Source organism: Penicillium alfredii, assembly GCF_028826965.1.
Source record: "Penicillium alfredii strain IBT 34128 chromosome Unknown utg000007l_segment0_segment0, whole genome shotgun sequence".
NCBI lineage: Eukaryota > Fungi > Ascomycota > Eurotiomycetes > Eurotiales > Aspergillaceae > Penicillium > Penicillium alfredii.
This window is the reverse complement of record NW_026622704.1, coordinates 1,621,876-1,642,042: the sequence shown is the minus strand read 5'-3', so window position 1 is coordinate 1,642,042 and position 20,167 is coordinate 1,621,876. Positions and strand designations below refer to the sequence as shown.

The 20,167-nt window shown below is 45.9% G+C and overlaps 5 protein-coding genes across 5 annotated transcripts; 2 read left to right on the top strand and 3 right to left on the bottom strand.

Moving 5' to 3' along the window:
• Positions 1–300: 300 nt before the first annotated feature.
• NUU61_005267 (mevalonate kinase like protein) lies at positions 301–912 on the top strand (the record flags this gene model as incomplete). The annotated part of the gene is made up of 2 exons (XM_056655849.1): positions 301–471; positions 550–912. 2 exons carry the CDS (start codon positions 301–303, stop codon positions 910–912), a joined length of 534 nt encoding a protein of 177 aa, XP_056511462.1.
• A 100-nt stretch (positions 913–1,012) lies between these two features.
• On the top strand, positions 1,013–1,693 carry NUU61_005266 (uncharacterized protein; the record flags this gene model as incomplete). The annotated part of the gene is made up of 2 exons (XM_056655848.1): positions 1,013–1,090; positions 1,394–1,693. 2 exons carry the CDS (start codon positions 1,013–1,015, stop codon positions 1,691–1,693), a joined length of 378 nt encoding a protein of 125 aa, XP_056511461.1.
• Positions 1,694–2,529: 836 nt separating this feature from the next.
• On the bottom strand, positions 2,530–2,907 carry NUU61_005265 (uncharacterized protein; the record flags this gene model as incomplete). The annotated part of the gene is made up of 1 exon (XM_056655847.1): positions 2,530–2,907. One exon carries the CDS (start codon positions 2,905–2,907, stop codon positions 2,530–2,532), a length of 378 nt encoding a protein of 125 aa, XP_056511460.1.
• A 2,408-nt stretch (positions 2,908–5,315) lies between these two features.
• Positions 5,316–5,615, bottom strand: NUU61_005264 (uncharacterized protein; the record flags this gene model as incomplete). Its single annotated transcript, XM_056655846.1, has 2 exons — positions 5,316–5,528; positions 5,580–5,615. The coding sequence occupies 2 exons, from the start codon at positions 5,613–5,615 to the stop codon at positions 5,316–5,318; spliced, it is 249 nt and encodes an 82-aa protein (XP_056511459.1).
• A 7,504-nt stretch (positions 5,616–13,119) lies between these two features.
• NUU61_005263 (zinc finger CCHC domain-containing protein) lies at positions 13,120–14,152 on the bottom strand (the record flags this gene model as incomplete). The annotated part of the gene is made up of 2 exons (XM_056655845.1): positions 13,120–13,252; positions 13,635–14,152. 2 exons carry the CDS (start codon positions 14,150–14,152, stop codon positions 13,120–13,122), a joined length of 651 nt encoding a protein of 216 aa, XP_056511458.1.
• Between the last annotated feature and the right edge of the window lie 6,015 nt (positions 14,153–20,167).

Here is a 20,167-nt window from a genome sequence, read left to right as displayed (position 1 = left end):
GACACTTAGAGCAGAGAAATTATATAGCCAGCTCACTGAACAAGCTCTAGTCCGGTATGATCCCTGGAAGGCACCATCGCACGTTCTCTATATCGTATACGGTATACTACTAGTAACTGTTGAGATCAGTCGCAATGAATTGGCTAAGCTTCTGGCCTGCTGAAAGGTATGGCTATTTTCTGCCGTGCGGCGATGGACGAGTAATACCAAAAAAAAAAAAAAAAAAAAAGAAAATCCTGGTCTACTTACTTCCATTTCTCACTATTCGGCCCAAAATCATCCCTATTTTCTTGTCAGTCAATGGATAACACACATTCATCGGCCATTGGGCCCTCCTTCATGGTTTCTGCACCAGGAAAAGTCATTGTTCTTGGTGAATATGCTGCCGTGTATGGCAAGCCAGTCATCTCCGCCGCTATCTCGCTTAGATCTTACCTCAGCGTCAAGATCCTCTCTAAATGCGAGCGAACCGTCACTCTTAACTTTAAAGACATCGGAATGCACTACACCTAGGATATCAATAGCTTGCCCTAGGAGGCGTTCTAATAGGCACCTAACCGGAAGCTTCATAACTTATACATTAACTCTCTAGATAAGACCCTACTGGCCGCTATTAAGCCGTATGTATACCTTGTCTCCCTAAATCTCCCTGAAAAGGAGCGTAAGATCTATAGAGGTTCTGCCACTACCTTTCTCTACCTCTTCCTCTCCTTTAGCTCCCTAGAAAGCCCCGGATTCGTGCATACGCTTCGGTCGACTATCCTAGCTAGCGCTGGCCTAGGTAGTAGCGCTAGTATTAGTGTCTGCTTGAGTACAGTAGAGTACGGTACTACTCGTTTAAATACAGGCTATCTTAAGGCTATATCTAGACTAATCTATCGAAGAAGCCGAGTAGTAATTAGATCGTATTAATAACTGGGTATATACTGGAGAGCTCTATATTTACGGAGACCTAAGCGGGGTTGATAATACTATCTTGTGCTAGGGTAAAGCTGTGCTCTTCTCTAAGAACATGGCGGCCGGTGGAGATGGGTATAAGCTATTATCCGTTACCCCGATCGATCACTTCCTGAGTCTGCGCCTTCTTCTTGTTTATACTAAATAGCCGCGTACAATAGCCGACTAGGTCGAGAAAGTTTGTAGGCTAAAGATCGAACAACCTAGATTGTTTGAGTAGACTATAGATTAAATCGGCTAGCTTACCGAAAAGGCATTTTAAGTCTTCTCTAGCTCTTCCCCAGACTACTTTAGCGACAGCTATAATAGATAGGCTGATATAGAGAATCTCGGGGGCCTACTCTACGACAGCTAGAAGCTCCTTATTAGGCTCGGTGCCTCGCACCCTCTCCTTGACCACGTCTACAAGCTCGCAGCGATTACACATATCGGCTAGGCAAAGCTTACTGGCGCCGGTGGCGGTGGATTTGCCATCGTACTGCCTCGTTCAGACGTTAAGGGGGATGATGAGCAAGCACTCAAGGAGGATTTAGCGATGGAGGGATTCGAAAAGTATGAGATGGCTGGGGTTGGTTTGCTTTTCCCTGCCTTGTTCAGAAACGGCTCTGATGGGGAGATCGAGGGTGTGAACTTTGACGCGTTCGAGAATGCTCTTGATGCTCGGTCTATAGAGGACTTGGTTGGGATAGGGGGACAGGCTGACCGGGAAGGATGGCTGTTCTGGAGCAGGAGTTGACTGCTGATTTCCTTTAATTATATCGTTGGGTGCTTCCACGTAGCACATACATAGATCTCATCTGGATAGTGATGATACAAGTCAGAGCTGTACGTTATTTAACGCCCTGTGTGGTGTGTGGTGGGTGCGTCGAGGTCATTTGCAAGGGAGGCGGCCGCGTAATCGAAGATATAGAACGCCGTATCCATGCGTTAACGCAGAGATATCGGACTGATTTTGGACAACAACTACTACATAGAGTTAGATAAGGGGGGTTCTCTAGCTTTGTGTGGATTCCCATGTTTAGAGCAAGGGCAATTTTGCCCCGAAGTATATTTTTGTCTTGAAGTGGAGAGCACCAACACAGCTAAATATGAGGTATCCCGTAGGATACGGTCCCAACTGGCTGCATCTCAAAAAAGTGGACCAAGTGATCCTGAGAGTGGAGGACAAGGAATGGAGTTGGTTGTTTGGGAGGTCGACTCGTTACTTGCAGCAGGATCTCCGATCCGAACAATCTCTTCATTTGGAAACAGTTAACGAAACGAATGGACAAGATTTTCAGATAAAAAAAAAGCATCCGAAGCAACGTGGTCTCTGCTAAAATTAAATACATGTGAGCTCATCTTAGCTTCACCCGAAGGCTACTAGTCACCGACCCTGCGTAGAAGGGTGAGCTCGTCGCCGGTGCCCCCTCTGGCCCTCATCCCCTCCTCCGCCGGCCCCTGCCCTATCTACTCTACGAAGTGAGTACCCAAGACCCTGTAACGTACACACACAGCAAGAAACAAAATTCAGCCGCCGACGGCTACCAGCAGTCACATCCCAGCTCTTCATCCCCCTACTCGTTCAGGTCCTCAAGTCGAATGCTGCCCCCCAACAGCACCTTGATTCCCCTGAACCCACAAGGTGGGACTTGGAACCTCGATTGTGATTTCGGTGAACTGCGGCTCAGGAGGTTCCGGGTCGCCATTCCGGAGTGCGATCACCCTGGTGAACCACCAGTCTGTCCATTCAATGGCGATCCAGGGCTGTTGATCTGCGCCACCGCCGCGTCGAGGCAAGTGGTCGAGGTGAAAGGGTAGGTGGGCTAGGGCGACGCCTAGGGGAAGTTGTCGTACCCGATTCCCAATGGACCACCGTTCGAAAGCGCGGCCAGCTCGCCAGTTCGCGAGAACCGCAGTTATGCTGCCGATAACCGTGGCGTAATGCTGAAAACTTGTCCAAACAACCATGTTAGCAGTATCAAAACAAGGGGATAGGGAAATGCGTACTGGAGAGAAAAGGAAAAGAAGAGAGGTCTACATGGCTACAGAGAGGGTCAAATACGGGAACCTACACATCCTTGAGGAAGGAACAGATAGACTGGTTGCTGGGGAATTAGTTGTCAACCGCAACGAGCCCGAGGTCAGGAAAGAAAGAGCACATGATGATGGAAGGAACCCGGAGCCCATAGATTGGAATGCATCGGCCCGAACCGATCAGAAACTGAGAGACAATTGAGACAATTATTATAGATGCATTCACTGTAAATACCTGTCAGTGGTAGACACAGTGTGGTCCTTGTATCAATAGACAGTCAACTCGAACTGAAGCAGTTTGGAAACAAAAAGTATTACTGTTTCTACTCACATTTGGCTGCGGCATGGAAACCATGTTCCAAATACGGTGTGCATCCATGGATTCATTTTATCTAGTTTATGACGGTCCTCAACGTCAAGGGTGTACAGATAGAGCTTAGCCCGTCTCCAAGAATTATTTTGTTGGCTGGTTATCCAAGGCCCATGTCCCCATGAATATTTCACATAAATCCTCAAGGTCTGACAAGATGAAAGGTTTGCTTCGAAAGCTGAAAAAACCCCCGCCACCGCCATCCCGCGGTTTTCAGGTTCTTCCGCCAGAGATCATGATGATGATAATCGGATCTCTATGTGTCACAGACCTGATTTGCTTCTCATTTAGTTGCAAATACCCTTTGGCTTGTGTGAAATCCGTGCTTGGTTCCCATAAACCACGACTTTGTCAACACCCAGGTTGTGGTCTGTTTGAGTGGCCAACGCGTATACATTCCTTGATGTCCCGACTCGAAAAAGACAGTGGTCTGAGATACTGTGATTGGTGTTACAAACTCCATCCATTCTCTCTACGACGCGCCTTGCGAGCTACCTTGGGTCTTCGCGTAAAGCCGTGTTGTCCTCTCCGGGAAACGGGTAGCTGGACGCTACCAGACCCTTGATTGGACGTTTGCGAAGCTACAGGTACTGGTTCATGGTCCATCTCTATCTAACGACGCAAATTTCAAGTACGTGGATTGCTATTTCAAGTCGGGTCATATGAGAAGTCTGAGTGACTGTAGGTCGCCCATGGGGTTCGATCAGTACTTGAATTACTGAGATATATGGATCCAAGGTTGTTTTGGTTTTCTTTCTTTGAAGACACAAGAATGAGACACGGAAAATCCAGTTGGGACTATTACTATGACTTAATCTCTTGCTATAGGGCAAATCTATGTGCCTAGTCTATGGCTGATATGAATCTTAAGGTCGTCACCTGGCTGAAGGAACCGAGGGGGTTTCTGCGAAACGCCAATTCTACACAGCGTCCCGGTGATGATGACTGTTCCTGGTAACGACATGTGTCCCTGTTATTGTCAGACCAAAATACTCGAACTGAACATGAACTTGAAAACAAACCTGTGATACATAAGATACAATCTCAGATACGCTAAAAATCATGCCATCGGCAGATCCATTTTGCATGGTCTTGCCGTTGAGTAACGTTTGCAGCTGCAAAACAGCAGGGTTTGGGATCTCTTCGGTCGAGACAATGCAGGGTCCGAGGGGACAAAACCCACTTTGCTACGTGAGACCTACCGCTTGCTGGCTTCGGTTTCATCGTCGGTTAACACTTCTTCTTTATTTACGGGGTCGGCGGCTGGGGACGTCTCTTCCTCGGCATAGTATATAATACAGCGGACTTATCGATGTTGGGATGGTCTGAATAGAATGATTTTTTCAATTCCCAGGAACACAGCGCTATACTTATATCCTCTTCGCTTGCACTGGCCTCTTACGATATTACTAGCAAAAGAGAAGACCGTAACTGAGGCGACACACGTTGCGTAAGCTTGCCCTTCGGACTATATCTACTATTCAACAAGTTTTCAAGGTCTAGCTGAGACGTGAGATAGGTACGTGGTCCTACAAGAGGCAACACTATTGTTTATAGCAGGACATTTTAGAGCTAGGGGTAGGCGCCTAGGGCTAGTATTTCTCTTTACTATATAAAAGTTAGAAGGAGAAGGGGGCTCCTATGGCCGAGTGAAGTTGGAGTCGGCCGGCGCTAGAGGGCGCGTAGGTGTAATGACCTCTATATCCGGCCCTGGCCGTAGCGTACCGCGGTTGGGGTCGGGGAGGGCGGGAAAGGGATGTAGAAGCGTTTCCAAGGTCGGAATAGGCTGTCTAAGGGCTCGAGGGGCCTAATTGAAGGGCACCTCGATTCCAGAGATAGTTATAAAGGCGAACCTGCACTATAGAAAGAGCCGATGGATATTGGCCATCTCAAACGCCTCTAGTCTTCCTAGCCAAACGACTCGAGCGTCGCAATCTGGTATCTAAACGCTTCGACCGCCTTGATCCGCCTGTCAAACCTCGCCTGTGCGAAAATTTTCGTTTCGCTGGTGCCGTGACACAGGAAGCAGTCGTTTGTGATGCTCTATGGTAGACTTCTGACCTGCTTTTAGGCCTGCTGAGGTCGCTGGGCAATGGGAAAGCTCGACCATTGCAATCGGAGGTGTCAAATGAAGGAACCGGAGTTTGGGCTTTACCACAGCTCTCTTCGTCGTCTCCTGTGGGGACTGCTCGTTTTTAGTCGGGAACGGATAAGAGAAAAGCAACATAAGACTTACCTGCTTGCGAATCTTAACCGTCGTCCCAAATGACATCGGCCGGAACAGGGTTGCAAAGAAAGGCATCTACCATCGACAGCGCGCTCCCAGCTGTCATCGATCGGAACAAAGTCAGAAACGAAGGAAGAGTGCTTGGTTCCTTGTGCTGGTTGAAACTCCACATGCATCCATTGTGCTTCGGATTCTCCGATGTCTTGAGACTCATCATCCGAGGCAATAGTGTCCGATAGATGCCCCATCTACCCGGCCAGAGCAAGGATCGGACTCATATGAAGAGCTATCTACTGCTCCTTGTACTTGACCATCCACCTGAGACACGGTTGGGTTTCCGACATCATGAAGCGCCTCCGTGTGACTGCGTGTTGGATCGCGTTGCGCAGAGGCAGAGCCTGAGGCAATATGTACATCGTTTCCGTGAGAAAAGCTTTCATCCAAAAAGGCATCCCAGAAGATTTCGGTCTCTGCATCAGAGCTGATATGTCCGATGTTGTTAAAACCATAATCTTCATAGATATAGGTCGCGCTGACATGAGGAATTAAGGCAGGCGGAGGAGTGTCTTCAACCTTAATGGGGGTGACCATCGTCCCCCCCCCCCGAAATAATCCCTGGGGTCGTATACGATGGGTGGAAGCCACGTCAAGTGCTTGGTGGGAGGCGATGCTTTATCATGAATGTGGTTAGCGAAATAGTATATGCTTTCGTAGGCGCCTTACCGAAGGATCCGCGAACTTGGTTTGCGTGAGATTCCATTGCGATTTACAGAAACAGGGACAGATATCTTGATAGATGACAATGCCGGGAATTGAATTCAGATAATGTTGACATAAAAGGGACGCGGAAGATGGAGGACTTTATAACTTATCAGGTAGAGAGAAAGTACCTGATCGACTGCGCACTGAGGCAGATTCGCCCCTTGACTTCCAACGCCGGAATCTTTTCTAGACAAGGCCACCTACTAATCACCTGCTCAATGTCTTAGATGAGCAGGGACTGCCGTATAGTTCACAGACTTAGTCGTCCAATCGGTCCAGGAATAGCTCCACACAAAAAAGTTTCTATTAATGAACCACTCCGTTCCTACACGTCAGCTGCGCCTAGTTTCTCCTTTACTGACAACTGAGCACTCCAAGCCAATCGTCCCTGCACCCAGGGTAGAATATGAGACAAGAAAAAGTGGCCAGTGTAACGAAGAAAGCCCCTGGTGACCTATGTGATCTCCAACGAGACGCATGCCGGGAGAGTGGAACCTGCTTTGCAATCCACTTTTCTGTCCTCGGCACCAATCGATCGCGTAGGCAACGGAACTTCGGTTCCAAAGTGCCACCAATAACAGCGGTTGATTGGTTGTAAATGTCTCAACGGTAAAGGGTCACGCAGCAGGCAGTGTGGGCAACAGAGGTCCGAGATACAACCGGTGGAAACCTGGAAGCTACCCATATCTTTCGAAATGCGCATCGTCATCTCGGGCGATTATCGGGAACGGAAGGGTCGCTTTGCTTTGCTTGGGTGTAGAACATCGTAGGCCAGGAAGGTAGCTGGTGTTGGATAGAGATCACAGAGGCAGCCCGGAAGATCACATAGGCTCAAGTCGTCAAACCTGCGTCGATTCTAAACCAAAAAAAAAAAGAAAAAAAGAAAAAGAAAAAAAAATATGAGCAAGTGCCAGCGTTATTTTTGCGCTATCACTAGACTCCCAAGACAGAATCGAACCTTAGCACACAAGAGCGACCGACGTGGCCCGAAAGATCTGCAAGAAGATGGATGAATCCAACATACGCAGGGCGACTAGCGACCGGCCGGTATGTGAACGGACCGCTGGCAAGCGTCACTGGTCAAGGAGGAAGATGCGACATTTTGACCGACACCCCGAAGGGGCTAGGCGAGACAAGATAGGGAGTGATCACCAGCGGCTGTGGTCGCTGTAGTCACTGTGGTTGGCGAGGGCGAGGGCGAGGGGGCGAGAGGAGCACCCAAAATGAGAGTGGGGAGGATTCAACGATACGAATCAATAGCAGAAATGCCTTATGGGATACAGACAGCGCAAAGGAGGGTGGTCGGCGAGAGCGACCGGTGGGAGGGCGAGAGATCGCTCGAGACGAGAGTGGTAGAGTTCGGCGAAACGGATCAATAGCAAAAAATGCCTTATGGACAGCAAGGGCGCAGCAAAAAAGGGGAGGCGGGAGAGTGGATGGGGCAAAAGAAAATCAAAACTCATTGGGGGGGGAAGGGGGACTTTATAGAACCACGCACGGCGGGGCGTAGAGAACAAGGAACGCTAAACCCAAATAGTGGAGACTAGTCCAAAAAGCGTAATTTGCGGAAGCATTCTGTCCATCCGATATGGAGAACAGGGCTTCCCGTCCGCTCAGCCGTACTTAAGCCACACGCCGGCCAGTTACAGTGACACAGCAAAACTTTCAACACCCCCGCCCCACACCCCTATTATTATATAATATTCTGCCAGCAGAAAATATCAAAAATATATCCAAAAAAAGGGATGAATTTGATTAATATGCTGTATACCAACCCTGACTCTCTATAATTGCTTCAATGTTACGAACCGCTAACTGGTCACGGTGAGTAGGGTCCTCAAAGGATGATACTTCTCTTGGAATACTGCGAGCCCCAAGTATAGTCCGCAACCTGTACCAATGCCGCGCAGGGCCTTAGATGGACTCGGGTCTCTAGGGTACTTGCAGGGTGTGACAGTTAGGGCGCCGATCAAGTCAGTCACTTAGGGATCAAAGATCACTAAGTAAGCTCCCAAGATCGTTGAGGTTTTTGGCTTTATAGTCGAGACTGTGAACGGTACTCAAGTAACAATGGTATGAAGATTGATCACAAAGAACTAGGTACATCCTGGTGAACGAGTGTCCTTATATCCTCCGTCCTTGGGTTGGTAGATTGGTAGATGGTATAGTGGTAGTTGAGACCTTGGCGTCGTCTACCGTTTGATCAGCATACCCTTCTACCACCTGCATGTGGTCACGTGATGATCTTAATCATCTCTGTCTGGTGATCTGTTGCGCCGCTCCATGTGGGCCAGATCGATTGGTGGTTGCAGGGTTCGTAACATCACCTCCCCCTCTTCTCGGGTTTCGCCCTCGAATCCCTTATAACCTGTCTATCCCTAGGTGGTGTCTTCTTCCTTCGGTATGTCCTTCGTTCGCAATGCCTAAACGAAAGGCTGACGCAGTTATTGAGAGTACCCCCAAGCTTCCGTCGTTGCGGGATCAAGTCGCTGGTCGTATTCGTCAGTCGAATTATATTTCGGACAACGGTTTCGTTGCTTCTGTCTCGTGTTCTCATTGTGCCGAATCTGGCGAAGATTGCGTGATGGATCGTTCCCGAAGGTATTCAAAGTGTGCGTCGTGTACTCGTGCTGGTCGTTCCTGCAAGAGGGAATTCCATACTGGCGTGGAATGGGACCTGCTGTCTCGTGCCGAGTCGAAGTTGTCGGCGGATATTGAAAGGAGTGAATCAGAGTTGGATTTGTTGGAGCCTGAGCTGGGCGAGTTACAAGATCGTCTCGCAGCGTTGCATCAACAGGTGTTGGATAAGCAAAAGCAGTATCAGGCGACGATGAGTCGTCAACGTCGTCTGCGGAAACAAATGGCCTTCTTAAAGCAGAAGGGCTTCAAGATGTCAGAGCATGATGCGGAATTGTTGGCGATTCTGGACGAAAAACAAACGTCCCCAGAGCAGGTTGTATCCCCTGCTCTCGATCTCCAGCAGTTGGCGGCTACTGCTGAGAATCCGAATTTTGATCAGATGTGGGATGAAATTGTTCGGATCCCTTCGGTTTTTTGGGACAGCGCTGGCACCGGCGCTTCCTCTGCTGTCGCTGCTGGGGCGTCCTTTTCGCCGCAAGGTAGTACTGCTCAACCATCCGGTGGCAGCCCCCCAAGTGCGCAATAGGTTCCCATGTGTTTTCTGAGGTGGGGTACCCTTTCCATTTCACAAGAAGTTGTTGTTGACCATTGTGCCAGCGATCGTCCACAATTGCTTCGACTTCGTATTCGCCTTCGGTTTCTTCTTTGATTTCCACATTGGTAGTGAGTTCAGCGTTTTTCGGTGCGGGTTCAAGCAATGAGATGTGAAATACTGGATGAATTCTCCCCATGCTCTCCGGTAGTTTCAGTCGGTAGTTGACTGGTCCCGTCTTTTCTTCGATCGTGAATGGTCCCAGTTTCTTGTGGTCGAGCTTGTCGCTTGGTCGTTTGGTTTTGATGTTTCGTCGTAGGAGGTAGACCTTCTCCCCTTTTTTTAAGTCAGGACCATCCCGATGGCGTTGGTCGTAGTGCATTTTCATGCGTAGATTCAGGAATTCGATGTCTCGAGCCATTTGTGTGTGAAGCTGTTTGACTCCGGTGGCTAGTAATCGCGCTGATTCTGCCACATTGTGTTTGTTCCGTGGTTCCCCGATTAACTTGGGATTATACCCGTAGTTTGCGAAGAATGGTGTTTCCTTCGTGGTTGCGTGCATCGCGTTGTTGTACGCGAATTGTGCGATTGGCAACAATCTTGCCCAGTTGTCCTGCTGGTAGTTCACATGGTGTCTCAGGTATTGTTCCAACGTCTGGTTGACTCGTTCAGTCTGTCCATTGGTCTGTGGATGATATGAGGTAGAGAGTCTATGCTCAATGCCCATTTGGTCCGCAAATGATTGCCACATATTGGACGTAAACAACTTGTCTCGGTCCGATGTGATCTTGTCCGGTGTTCCGTGGTTTGCAAAAACGTAACGAAGTAGTATATTCGCCATGCGATTTGCGTCGATGTTCTCTGTTGTCGCAATCATGTATGCGTATTTCGTGAGTCGATCGACTATGACCATGATCATGTCGCATCCTTCCGACTCAGGTAGTTTCGTGATGAAGTCCATGGTTATCCATTCCCATGGTCGTGTTGGTGTGTTCGGGATTTGCATTTCTCCTTGAGGAAGTTGTCTTGGTGTCTTGTCTCGTTGGCACGTGTCGCAATTTCTGATGTAGTTTCTCACTTTTCGGTGCATGTTCGGGAAGTAGTAATTGCGAGAAATCTGTTCCATGGTTTTTTCGATTCCTGGATGTCCGTGTGTGGGTAAATCATGATGTTTCAGGATAGTCTTGTTCTGCAATGGTCGTGGAACATAGATTAATCCGTGAATGAGGACGAGTCCTTCGTCACTCATGGTGCCATGTTGGTCTGTTGCCAAGATTTTCTGCATGGATTCGTCTTCGACGGTGGCTCTGCGGATCTGCTCGAGCCAGTCGTCGTCTTCGGGTTCGCTTGTTGCGGAGAGTATCTGTCGATTGTACACGATTTCTCCCTGTTCGTTGGTTGCCAGGATAGCAGGTTCTGCTTCTTTGGTTCCTAACTCGTAATCTGGTCGTCGGCTGAGTGCATCGGCGACTGCGTTTTCGGTTCCCTTGCAGTGTACGATTCTGAAATCGTACTGTGAAAGAGTTTCAGCCCATCTGGCTTGTCGTCGAGTGAGTTTCTTCGTTGTTGTGAAGAATGTCAGGTTGTGATGGTCCGTTTTGACTGTCACGGTGTGCTTTGCTCCTTCCAGGTATGCTCTCCAGACTTGGAATGCTGACACGATAGCCAGTAATTCTTTGTCGTGGATGTCATAGTTGAGCTCTGCTGGAATCATTTTCCTGGACCAGAACGCAACTGGTCGTAGCGTGTTTTCCTCGTCGGGTTGGAGTAGCTGTGCTCCTAGCGCATAATCTGATGCGTCGGTTTCCAAAATGCATGGTTGTTCGTAGTTGAAGACCTTCACGATCCTGTCTTTGGTATACAGGTCTTTAAGTTTCTGGAATGTTTCTTCTGCTGTGTCGTCCCAATTGAATGTTTCTCCCTTCTTGGTGAATCGGTAGAGTCCTGCCGCATGCTTCGAGTATTGTGGTACAAGCTTTCGGTAGTAATTGCACAATCCGAGGAAGCTTTGGACGTCTCTGGTGCTTTGCGGTGTAGGCCAATCGACAATAGCCTTGATTTTTTCTTCCTCCATCCCCAATCCTTGTGGGCTGATGGTGTATCCTAGGAACGTTGTTTCCTGGACGTGGAATTCACACTTCTTGGGTTTCAGTGTGACCTTAGCTTCTCTGAGCTTCTGTAGCACTTTTCTGTTGTGTTCCACGTGTTCGGCCTCTGTTTTGGAGAATACTAAGATATCGTCCAAGTAGGCTATCACGAAAGTGTCGAGGTATTCTTCCAGTATGCTGAAAATGAAGCGCTGGAACGATGCCGGTGCGTTGGTGAGTCCAAAAGGCATAACAGTGTATTCGAAGTGTCCAAACTTAGTTCGAAATGCTGTTTTCCATTCGTGGCCTTCTTTGATCCGTAGCCGATTGTAGGCATTTGTGATGTCGTACTTCGTGAAGTAATTGGCGCCTTGGATCCGATCTTGGATCTCGCTGATCAAAGGTAGCGGGTGTCGATCTTTGATGGTTATCGAATTTAGTTGTCGGTAGTCCACGCAAAGTCGGAGTGATCCGTCCTTTTTTGGCACAAAGAGGATAGGGTATCCTGCTGGTGATGTCGATTTTCTGATGTAACCTTTGCGTAGGTTCTCGTCGATGTATTCCTTCAGCGTCTCGGATTCTTTCTGCGAGAGCTGGTAGATTGGCATGAATCTGGGTTCTTTTCCTTCTTGAACGTTGATTTCATGATCAAATGAGTCGTGTGCGGGCAATGTTCCTTCCGCTGGTGGTGTAAACACATCCTGGTACTCCTGATACTCGTCGGGTACTAGTGCTTCTTCTCCTGCCGCGATGGCACAGAGGGATCTCGATTCGTGCTCGACCATAACGTACTCTTCCAATTCGTCGTTGGTCATGTCTGGTCGCTGTTCGATTGTTGCGATAACACTGACATCCATTGTCTTGTGTTGTGCCCCGCCTCTGGGCCGAGTACTTCTCGTGAGTCCCGCCTCATGAGAGTCTCGAGGACTACCTGCCTCCCCGGGGCTAGGTTCCTTTCGTTGCTGTCGTGCGAGTCCGGTCCATGTCTCACTGGTCTGTCGACACTCGCATCTGTCGAAGACAACTGTTCCTTTCATCCAATCAATCGCTGGGTTGTGTCGTCGCAGCCACGGAATTCCTAACACAACGTCGTACTCTCCAAGGTTGGTGATATCGAAGTTAATGGTTTCGAAATGGTTTCCCAAGACCATAGGGAGTCGACCCGTCTCGTGCGTGATTCCTGGCCCTAGCCTCTCTCCGTTGAGACCAATGATGGGTGAGACATTTTTCTTCTCGTTCCTTTGAACGTTCTTCTGTTGGCAATATCGTGGGCTCATAAAGTTTCCTGAGGCCCCTGAATCGATCATTGCTCGTGTATCCTTGTACGCGATGTTGACCATAACTTTCATGTGGGCTCCCCATTGGGTAGCTGCAAGCTGTCGTGGGTTCTTCAGTTTCTCGTTTCCTCGCCAGGTGCCTGTAAATTCAGGTTTCCACTGTGGCGGGTTTTCCCAATGTAATGGTCGTGGTTCAATCCCATAATTCAATTTTCCTTGTCGATGGGTTGCGCAATCGTGATCGTAGCATCCTAGAACCGCACGGATGTCGTGTTTTGGGTGTCGTGCGTAGCCTCGACAAGAACATCGTGGATGTTCACATGGACACGTAGGTTCATTCTGGGATCGCTCTTCTTGAGCCGGCTCATCTTGAAGATCTTTTGCCTCGTCACTCAAGGCATTCTGAGTCTGTTCGGGTTGCTTTTCACTGTTTCTGGGGGATCTCGTAGGCGTTTCCAGGTGAGTTGTCGTCCTTAGGAGTTCGGGTGGAGTTTCTTGGATCTCCGGGGTTCCTGGGACCTCAATTGGTGTTTTCAGGATACCTGTTTCCCGCTCATGGAAGTTACTCCATTCGTCCTGGGAGTCGATGGCGTTCCAGGGACCGTACTGGGTCCATCCTTGACTCTCGATGCGTTCCCAATCAATCTCTGGGAATTCTTCACTCTGCTGTTTCTCTAACTGGTGTAGGTCGGCCAGTTGATCAAGGATCTTTGTCCATTCCTTGAGTCCTTCTTCTCGTGAGGTCATTTTATCGTGTACTTCTGACAGAGCCGTTCGGAGTTGGCTAATTTCACTGTCCAAGTTTCGTGTTCGTAGTGTTTTCTGCTTTGGTGGTGGTGGCTTGCTGCCGTCCACAATCACTGGTCCTTCCCGTCCTTGCTCTCTTGTTGCGCAGAGCTGCTGGGTTCGTTTCTCGGCTTTCACGATGCCGGTGGTATCGTATGCTCCTCTGTCGAGCCTTTCATTCGTTGCTCGCATTTGATGCGGTTTGTCGTTGCGTTTCTTGCATTCTCTCGATCGATGTCCTGGCTTTCCGCACTTGAAGCACAGGTTGTTTTCTTTGCGTCGACGTTGCTCCTCCTCTGGAAGCCTTACTGCGTCGAGTTCCATTGGTCGTGGGCCATATGGGTCGTTAGAGCGCGGCTGCTGCGTCCGCTGAGGTTGGAACCGCTGATGAGATGGGCGACCGTTGCCTCGTCTCCATCCTTCCACCTCCCGTTTCTGCATTTGTCTGTCGTGGAATCTGTTGTCGATACGGACCGCGAAGTCGATGAGCGCGTCCATAGTGTCGAAGTCTCCATGTCTTGCGATTTCGTCCTTGACGTGAGATTTCAATCCTTCGTCGTAGTATGGAATCAGAGCGTAATCATCCCATCCAAGTATCGCTGCTTGCTGCATGAATTCGGCCGTGTAGGCTGATGCCGATCCCGTCTGTCGGAGTCGTCTGAGTTTTCGTTCAGCTGTTTTCTTTGCGTCGATGTCGCCGAATGTTTTTTCAAGATGAGTCTTGAAATTGCCGTAACTGCTGAAAATGTTTCGTGCGGTGTTTGACCATTCCGAGCTGTCCTTTTCGTAGTATTCTCGGACGTATGGTTCGAGCCAATCCCATGCTTGTCCTCGTAGATAGGTTGACACGAAGATGACTTTGCTCGCTTCAGTCGTCAATCGATGCCTGTTGACATCGAGGTGCATGTTCATTTGTGTGAGGAATCCTCGCAACTTAGAGCGAGTTCCATCGAAGTTCTCTGCCTTGGGCAGCTGCGGTGCCGTTGGCGATGGAGCTTGGAGTTGGACATCGGTTTGCTGGACTGAGTCGTGAAGGTTCTTGATTTCACCGTCGTGTTTTTGTTCGAATATGGTGAGTTGGCTAATGAGGGTGCTGATTTGTCTTTCCAATTCCTTGATTCTTTTCTCGTCTTCGTCTTCCGATTCTGGGTCGGGTTGACGTGTCTGGGTTTTCGGTGGCACAGGTTCGACTGCCTTGCCTTTGTGGTTACTGCCATGCGAAGACATGATGACCGTTGCTTCACAGTTTCGACTGACAGGGTGATCAATGTGTTACGAACCGCTAACTGGTCACGGTGAGTAGGGTCCTCAAAGGATGATACTTCTCTTGGAATACTGCGAGCCCCAAGTATAGTCCGCAACCTGTACCAATGCCGCGCAGGGCCTTAGATGGACTCGGGTCTCTAGGGTACTTGCAGGGTGTGACAGTTAGGGCGCCGATCAAGTCAGTCACTTAGGGATCAAAGATCACTAAGTAAGCTCCCAAGATCGTTGAGGTTTTTGGCTTTATAGTCGAGACTGTGAACGGTACTCAAGTAACAATGGTATGAAGATTGATCACAAAGAACTAGGTACATCCTGGTGAACGAGTGTCCTTATATCCTCCGTCCTTGGGTTGGTAGATTGGTAGATGGTATAGTGGTAGTTGAGACCTTGGCGTCGTCTACCGTTTGATCAGCATACCCTTCTACCACCTGCATGTGGTCACGTGATGATCTTAATCATCTCTGTCTGGTGATCTGTTGCGCCGCTCCATGTGGGCCAGATCGATTGGTGGTTGCAGGGTTCGTAACATTCAACACGATAAGGCATACTCTCTGCGAGATACACTAAATACCTTAATTCCAACTGCTGCCATGCCTCTCTCGCTGTAGCCACCAAAATCGCCTTTGTATCGTTATTATTCGGTATATATACTAAATCAGAACGAATCTCATAGATTTTCGCTTTTAGCAAGGCCTAGAGGTTCTCAATTAGATTCAAATCTAGCGAATGAGGTAGCTATTCTATTACCTCGATCCCTATATTATACAAAGCCTCGCGTACGATAACTGCAGTATAGATAGAAGCATTATCATACTAAAAAATCCTATCCTCATTCGATATTAAAATTAGTAGGACTCGACAATATAAATCCTTAATAATAAATCGATTTATACCTCCTCTTTCTGAATTTAGATCTCCAAATAATAGGATTAATTCAGTACATTCTAAAGCACCAGAAAAAGCACCCTAAAATATCTATTTAACCTATTTTCTGCGATATAGTAATCCTTAATATTAGCCTTCTTTTGGCTGATCTTTTAGGCGAATAAAGGTCTATTCTCTTCGAATACTAATCCCTCGCTCGACTATATACTTATTAGACTAATATACACAAGCCCAATCTATAAGCTAAAAGTATCAATATTAAAAGGCTTATCTCAGTCGTTTTAGAGTATATTTATCGATTAAGGTTGCTAGCTATATCGTTATTTTTAAAGGGTTTCGGTATTTAAAAGGCGTCGAATCGAGTCATATTTCACCTAAAAAATAATAATAATAAAATATTAGTATAGATATAAAAAAAAATAGATATAAAAAGATAAATTATAAACTTTATACGAAATCTCAGTAAGCAAATCCTCGCGAGTAACTTTAGGGTCACCATAAATTATATTAAGAATTCACTCTCGATCAGTATCATTAAGCTTCTTCGGACGGCCAGAACGAGGCTTCGATACACCATTGAACCGCTCTCGATCTTTTTTAATAGTATATCGAATACCAGAGAGCGAAACCCAAGGGTATCGCTTATATATACGCTTATATCCCCAGCCAGCAACTTAGGAGAGTTCGCATATACGCTCGCGAAGCGCAGGGGTCAATTCTGATCGAGGGGCCATAATATAGAGAGAATATAATAAATATAATAAAAATTCAGGGGTAAATATCAAATATTCGATAGATGCATATAGTAGGCGGTGTGGCGGTATGGATATGGGTCAATTTTGAGGTGTTGAAAGTTTTGCTATGTCACTATAGTACACTACGCGGCCAAAAGTCTGGGTACACTCTATAATTCAGATTTACCCCACTATATTAAAAACTAAATAACTCCCCTAATATTAATTAATATAAATTTATACTAACTATATAAAGAAAATAGGTTAGTATCTAGTATACCAACCCTTCGCTACGCGTATAGTAGCTATTCTACGAGGCACAGATCGAATTAAGCTATTAATAATATTTTAATTAAGTAGTTCCTATATTTTGTATATAGCTTTTTTAAAGACCTCCTAATCTAATTTAGACCTTCTATTACCTAGCTAAGAGTATAATTAAAGAATTTTAATCTTTAGAAGTTACTATACTAGTTCGATAGGGTTAAGGTTAAATAAATACGGAGGCTAATCGATCACCTAAATCCTATAATTTCGAACTACTCTTACGAGATTTCTACTATATAAATCCTCGTATTATCTTATTAGAATATCGAGTATAGTTTATATATTAGTAAAAGACCTTCTTCGAGAGTATTAAAATAGGAGTTCGTAGTATAACCTTACCGAGATACGTTTTTATCGCGATTTATAATTATTATTTTTATTCGGCCACTAATCTAGATTCTAGCCTAAATTATCTACAAAATATCCTTGCTATAATTTACGAGGTTCACAAGATCGCTTCGGTAGGCCTCGGAGGTAAATCGAAAGACAAATTAGACCTTAGAATTCGATATTCGTTAGACTAAATTGTTACGGACCAGCCACGTTAGCGCCTTGGCGTCCTGCAGGATGGGAACATCAGAGCCAACCGATTTATACTAACAGGGGTGTTGGCGTCACGTGACCAGGAAATGGTAGAACGATCAACGATAGTATGGTCACTGATAGCTACTATGCTACTATCTACCAAGATACCGACAGGAAGAGAAGGATATATAAGGACGCTTATTTGCTATGTATCTAGCTCTTCGCGTTTAACTTATGTTATCAACCTTAGTTATAAGTTTAACTCAGATTATCTCGTTTATACTGTGATCCTCTTAAGATAACCCCTCTAGTAGTGAAGCACCCTCGGTATTTCTATCACTAAGCACCCCTCACCTTAACTATTCCTCGATACCTTAATAGACCCGAGCCTATATAAGGCCTAACTAATAAGGCAATAGTACGGTTACGAGGCTAGATATCGTTAATACTAGGAGACCCTTAGCCTTCTAGTATAACTAGAAAGACCCCCGTATCTTGGTATCTTAAGAGAAGTATACCTTTAGGTTCTAGCTAATATTTATAGGTGACCAATACGTAATACTTTAAACGCCCGTCTTAAATCATAGTATACAAGACGTTAACGCTTTGACAACTATAGCCGGTAACGATAACGCCAGTAACCTTTCGCGTGGTTCCGCGAGCTAATCTACTCCGACCAACGCGTAACTTATAGACATAATTAGTTAGCTCTAAGAGTAACTTATCCAAGAGAGAACTAGACCCGTAACGTCTATAAAACCACCGAAACCTAACTTTTTCGATAGAACTCGATCTAAGCTTCGAGGATTCCTGACCTAGATAGATATATAGTTACGTATTATTAACTATATAGAAGAAGCGGACAAGGTTATCTATATTTTAACTTATCTTCGAGGATAAGTCTTTAATTAGTTCGAGCCCTATATTAGGGAGTTCAACGAGAAAAAATAACTAGATTAGGGAGATATAACTTAGGCGATTTTCTAATCGTATACTAACTTCAAAAGAAAACTCGAACAGATATTCGGGGATATCGATACGCAACGAACTATAGAGCAACGACTAGAATAGATCCGATAAACCAGCTTAGCCAGTATTTACGCCGCTAAATTCTAGTAGATCATCTCGTATCTCGATTACAATAATAATATATATATTTAGCTGTTCGAACGAGGACTTAAAAAAGAAATTAAAGACGAACTTATAAGAATTAATCGATCAACCGACCTATCTCAGATAGTCGAGATAGTGGTCAAATTCGATAACTGGCTTTACGAACGTAGATAATAATAACGTAAAGCACGATAGAATAGCACCGGATATATCCTACGGGGATTCCGCCGCTACAACAGTAGATAAAGATAAAGGCAGTAATCAGTAAAAGAATTATATAATAATAACCCTTATAGATTAAGACCTATAAAGCTCGATACAGCGAGACTTCCGACCAAAGAATAAAAAGAACGTAAAAGAAAGAATCTTTGCTTCTATTATAGTAAGCTAGGCCACTAGATCAAGGATTACCATAAGAAAACATTAAATAATAATAATCGGCGATAGCAACTATAAGCCACGTAGGATAGAGGAGCTTATAACACTACTAGAGTACTAGCTTAGTAACTTTACGTAACGAACGACGACCGTTAGGATAAAGAATCCCTTAACAAAGACCCTAAAGTAACTAGGTATAACTTAAACCTAAGTACCGCGTAGACACCGATCCTAAAACGCGAAGATATATTTATTATACGTAAGGAATTCGCCAACGATAGTATACCTAACTAAGGAGAGTCAAAAGGTTTTCTAGAGATTAATTAAGAAATAGTAGAGAGTCAAGGATAGACCTAGAATAGTCCCTAGGAGAACGATGACTCGCTGGATCTATCAGAAGAATCCTTTAGCTAGGGATACAGCATCTTAGAAACACCAATCGAAATTCTAGCAACGCCTAAACCTTAGAAGACTTCTTAGGAGACTCCGGAATCGCCTTAAGAAGACCCCTAGAAAAGTAAAGACTCGCTTAAAAAGATATAATAACTCCGACAAACAGGAAGCGTTAATATATACGATAAGGACTTTTAATAACTAATAGCTCGACTCGACAAAAAATTCGGATACCCCTATCTAAACCTATAGTACATATATAAAGGACACGCACAATACCTAGACTACTAGGATATATTAATATTTATATATTACGACAATACTTACCTAATTTATTACTAAGGCAAACTCGATTATAGTATCGAGCCATGAACCTTAAATTAGATAAGGAAACCTCGATAGAAACCAGAGTTCACCAGAACATAGGTTAACGGACAAAAGATCTACGAGTAAGGCGCCAACAACTAGTTAGAAGGGCGGCAATAGATAGCGGTAACAATATAGGGAAAGTATATAAAGCTTAATATTAGCATCCTCTTTTAAGCGACTAAAGCGATGCTTAACTCGGGAGCCGTAGGTAACTTTATAAACCCTCGATACTAGCAATAGATACAAATTTAGGGCTACACGAAGCCACGACCGATACCAATTTAAGGACTTAACAGAGAAAGCCTAGGACTAGGAATTACGTACGAGAGCGGAAATATTCTAATAACAACCCACGAGCATTTTAAATTAATTAACTTTAATATCACCGAACTAGGGAAATATAATATAGTTCTTAAAATACCCTAATTACAGAAGCACAATCCAACGATTAATTAGTAGATAGAAAAAATCGAATTCGACAAATACCTATATAAAGAGATATATAAAACCTAGACTATAAAGA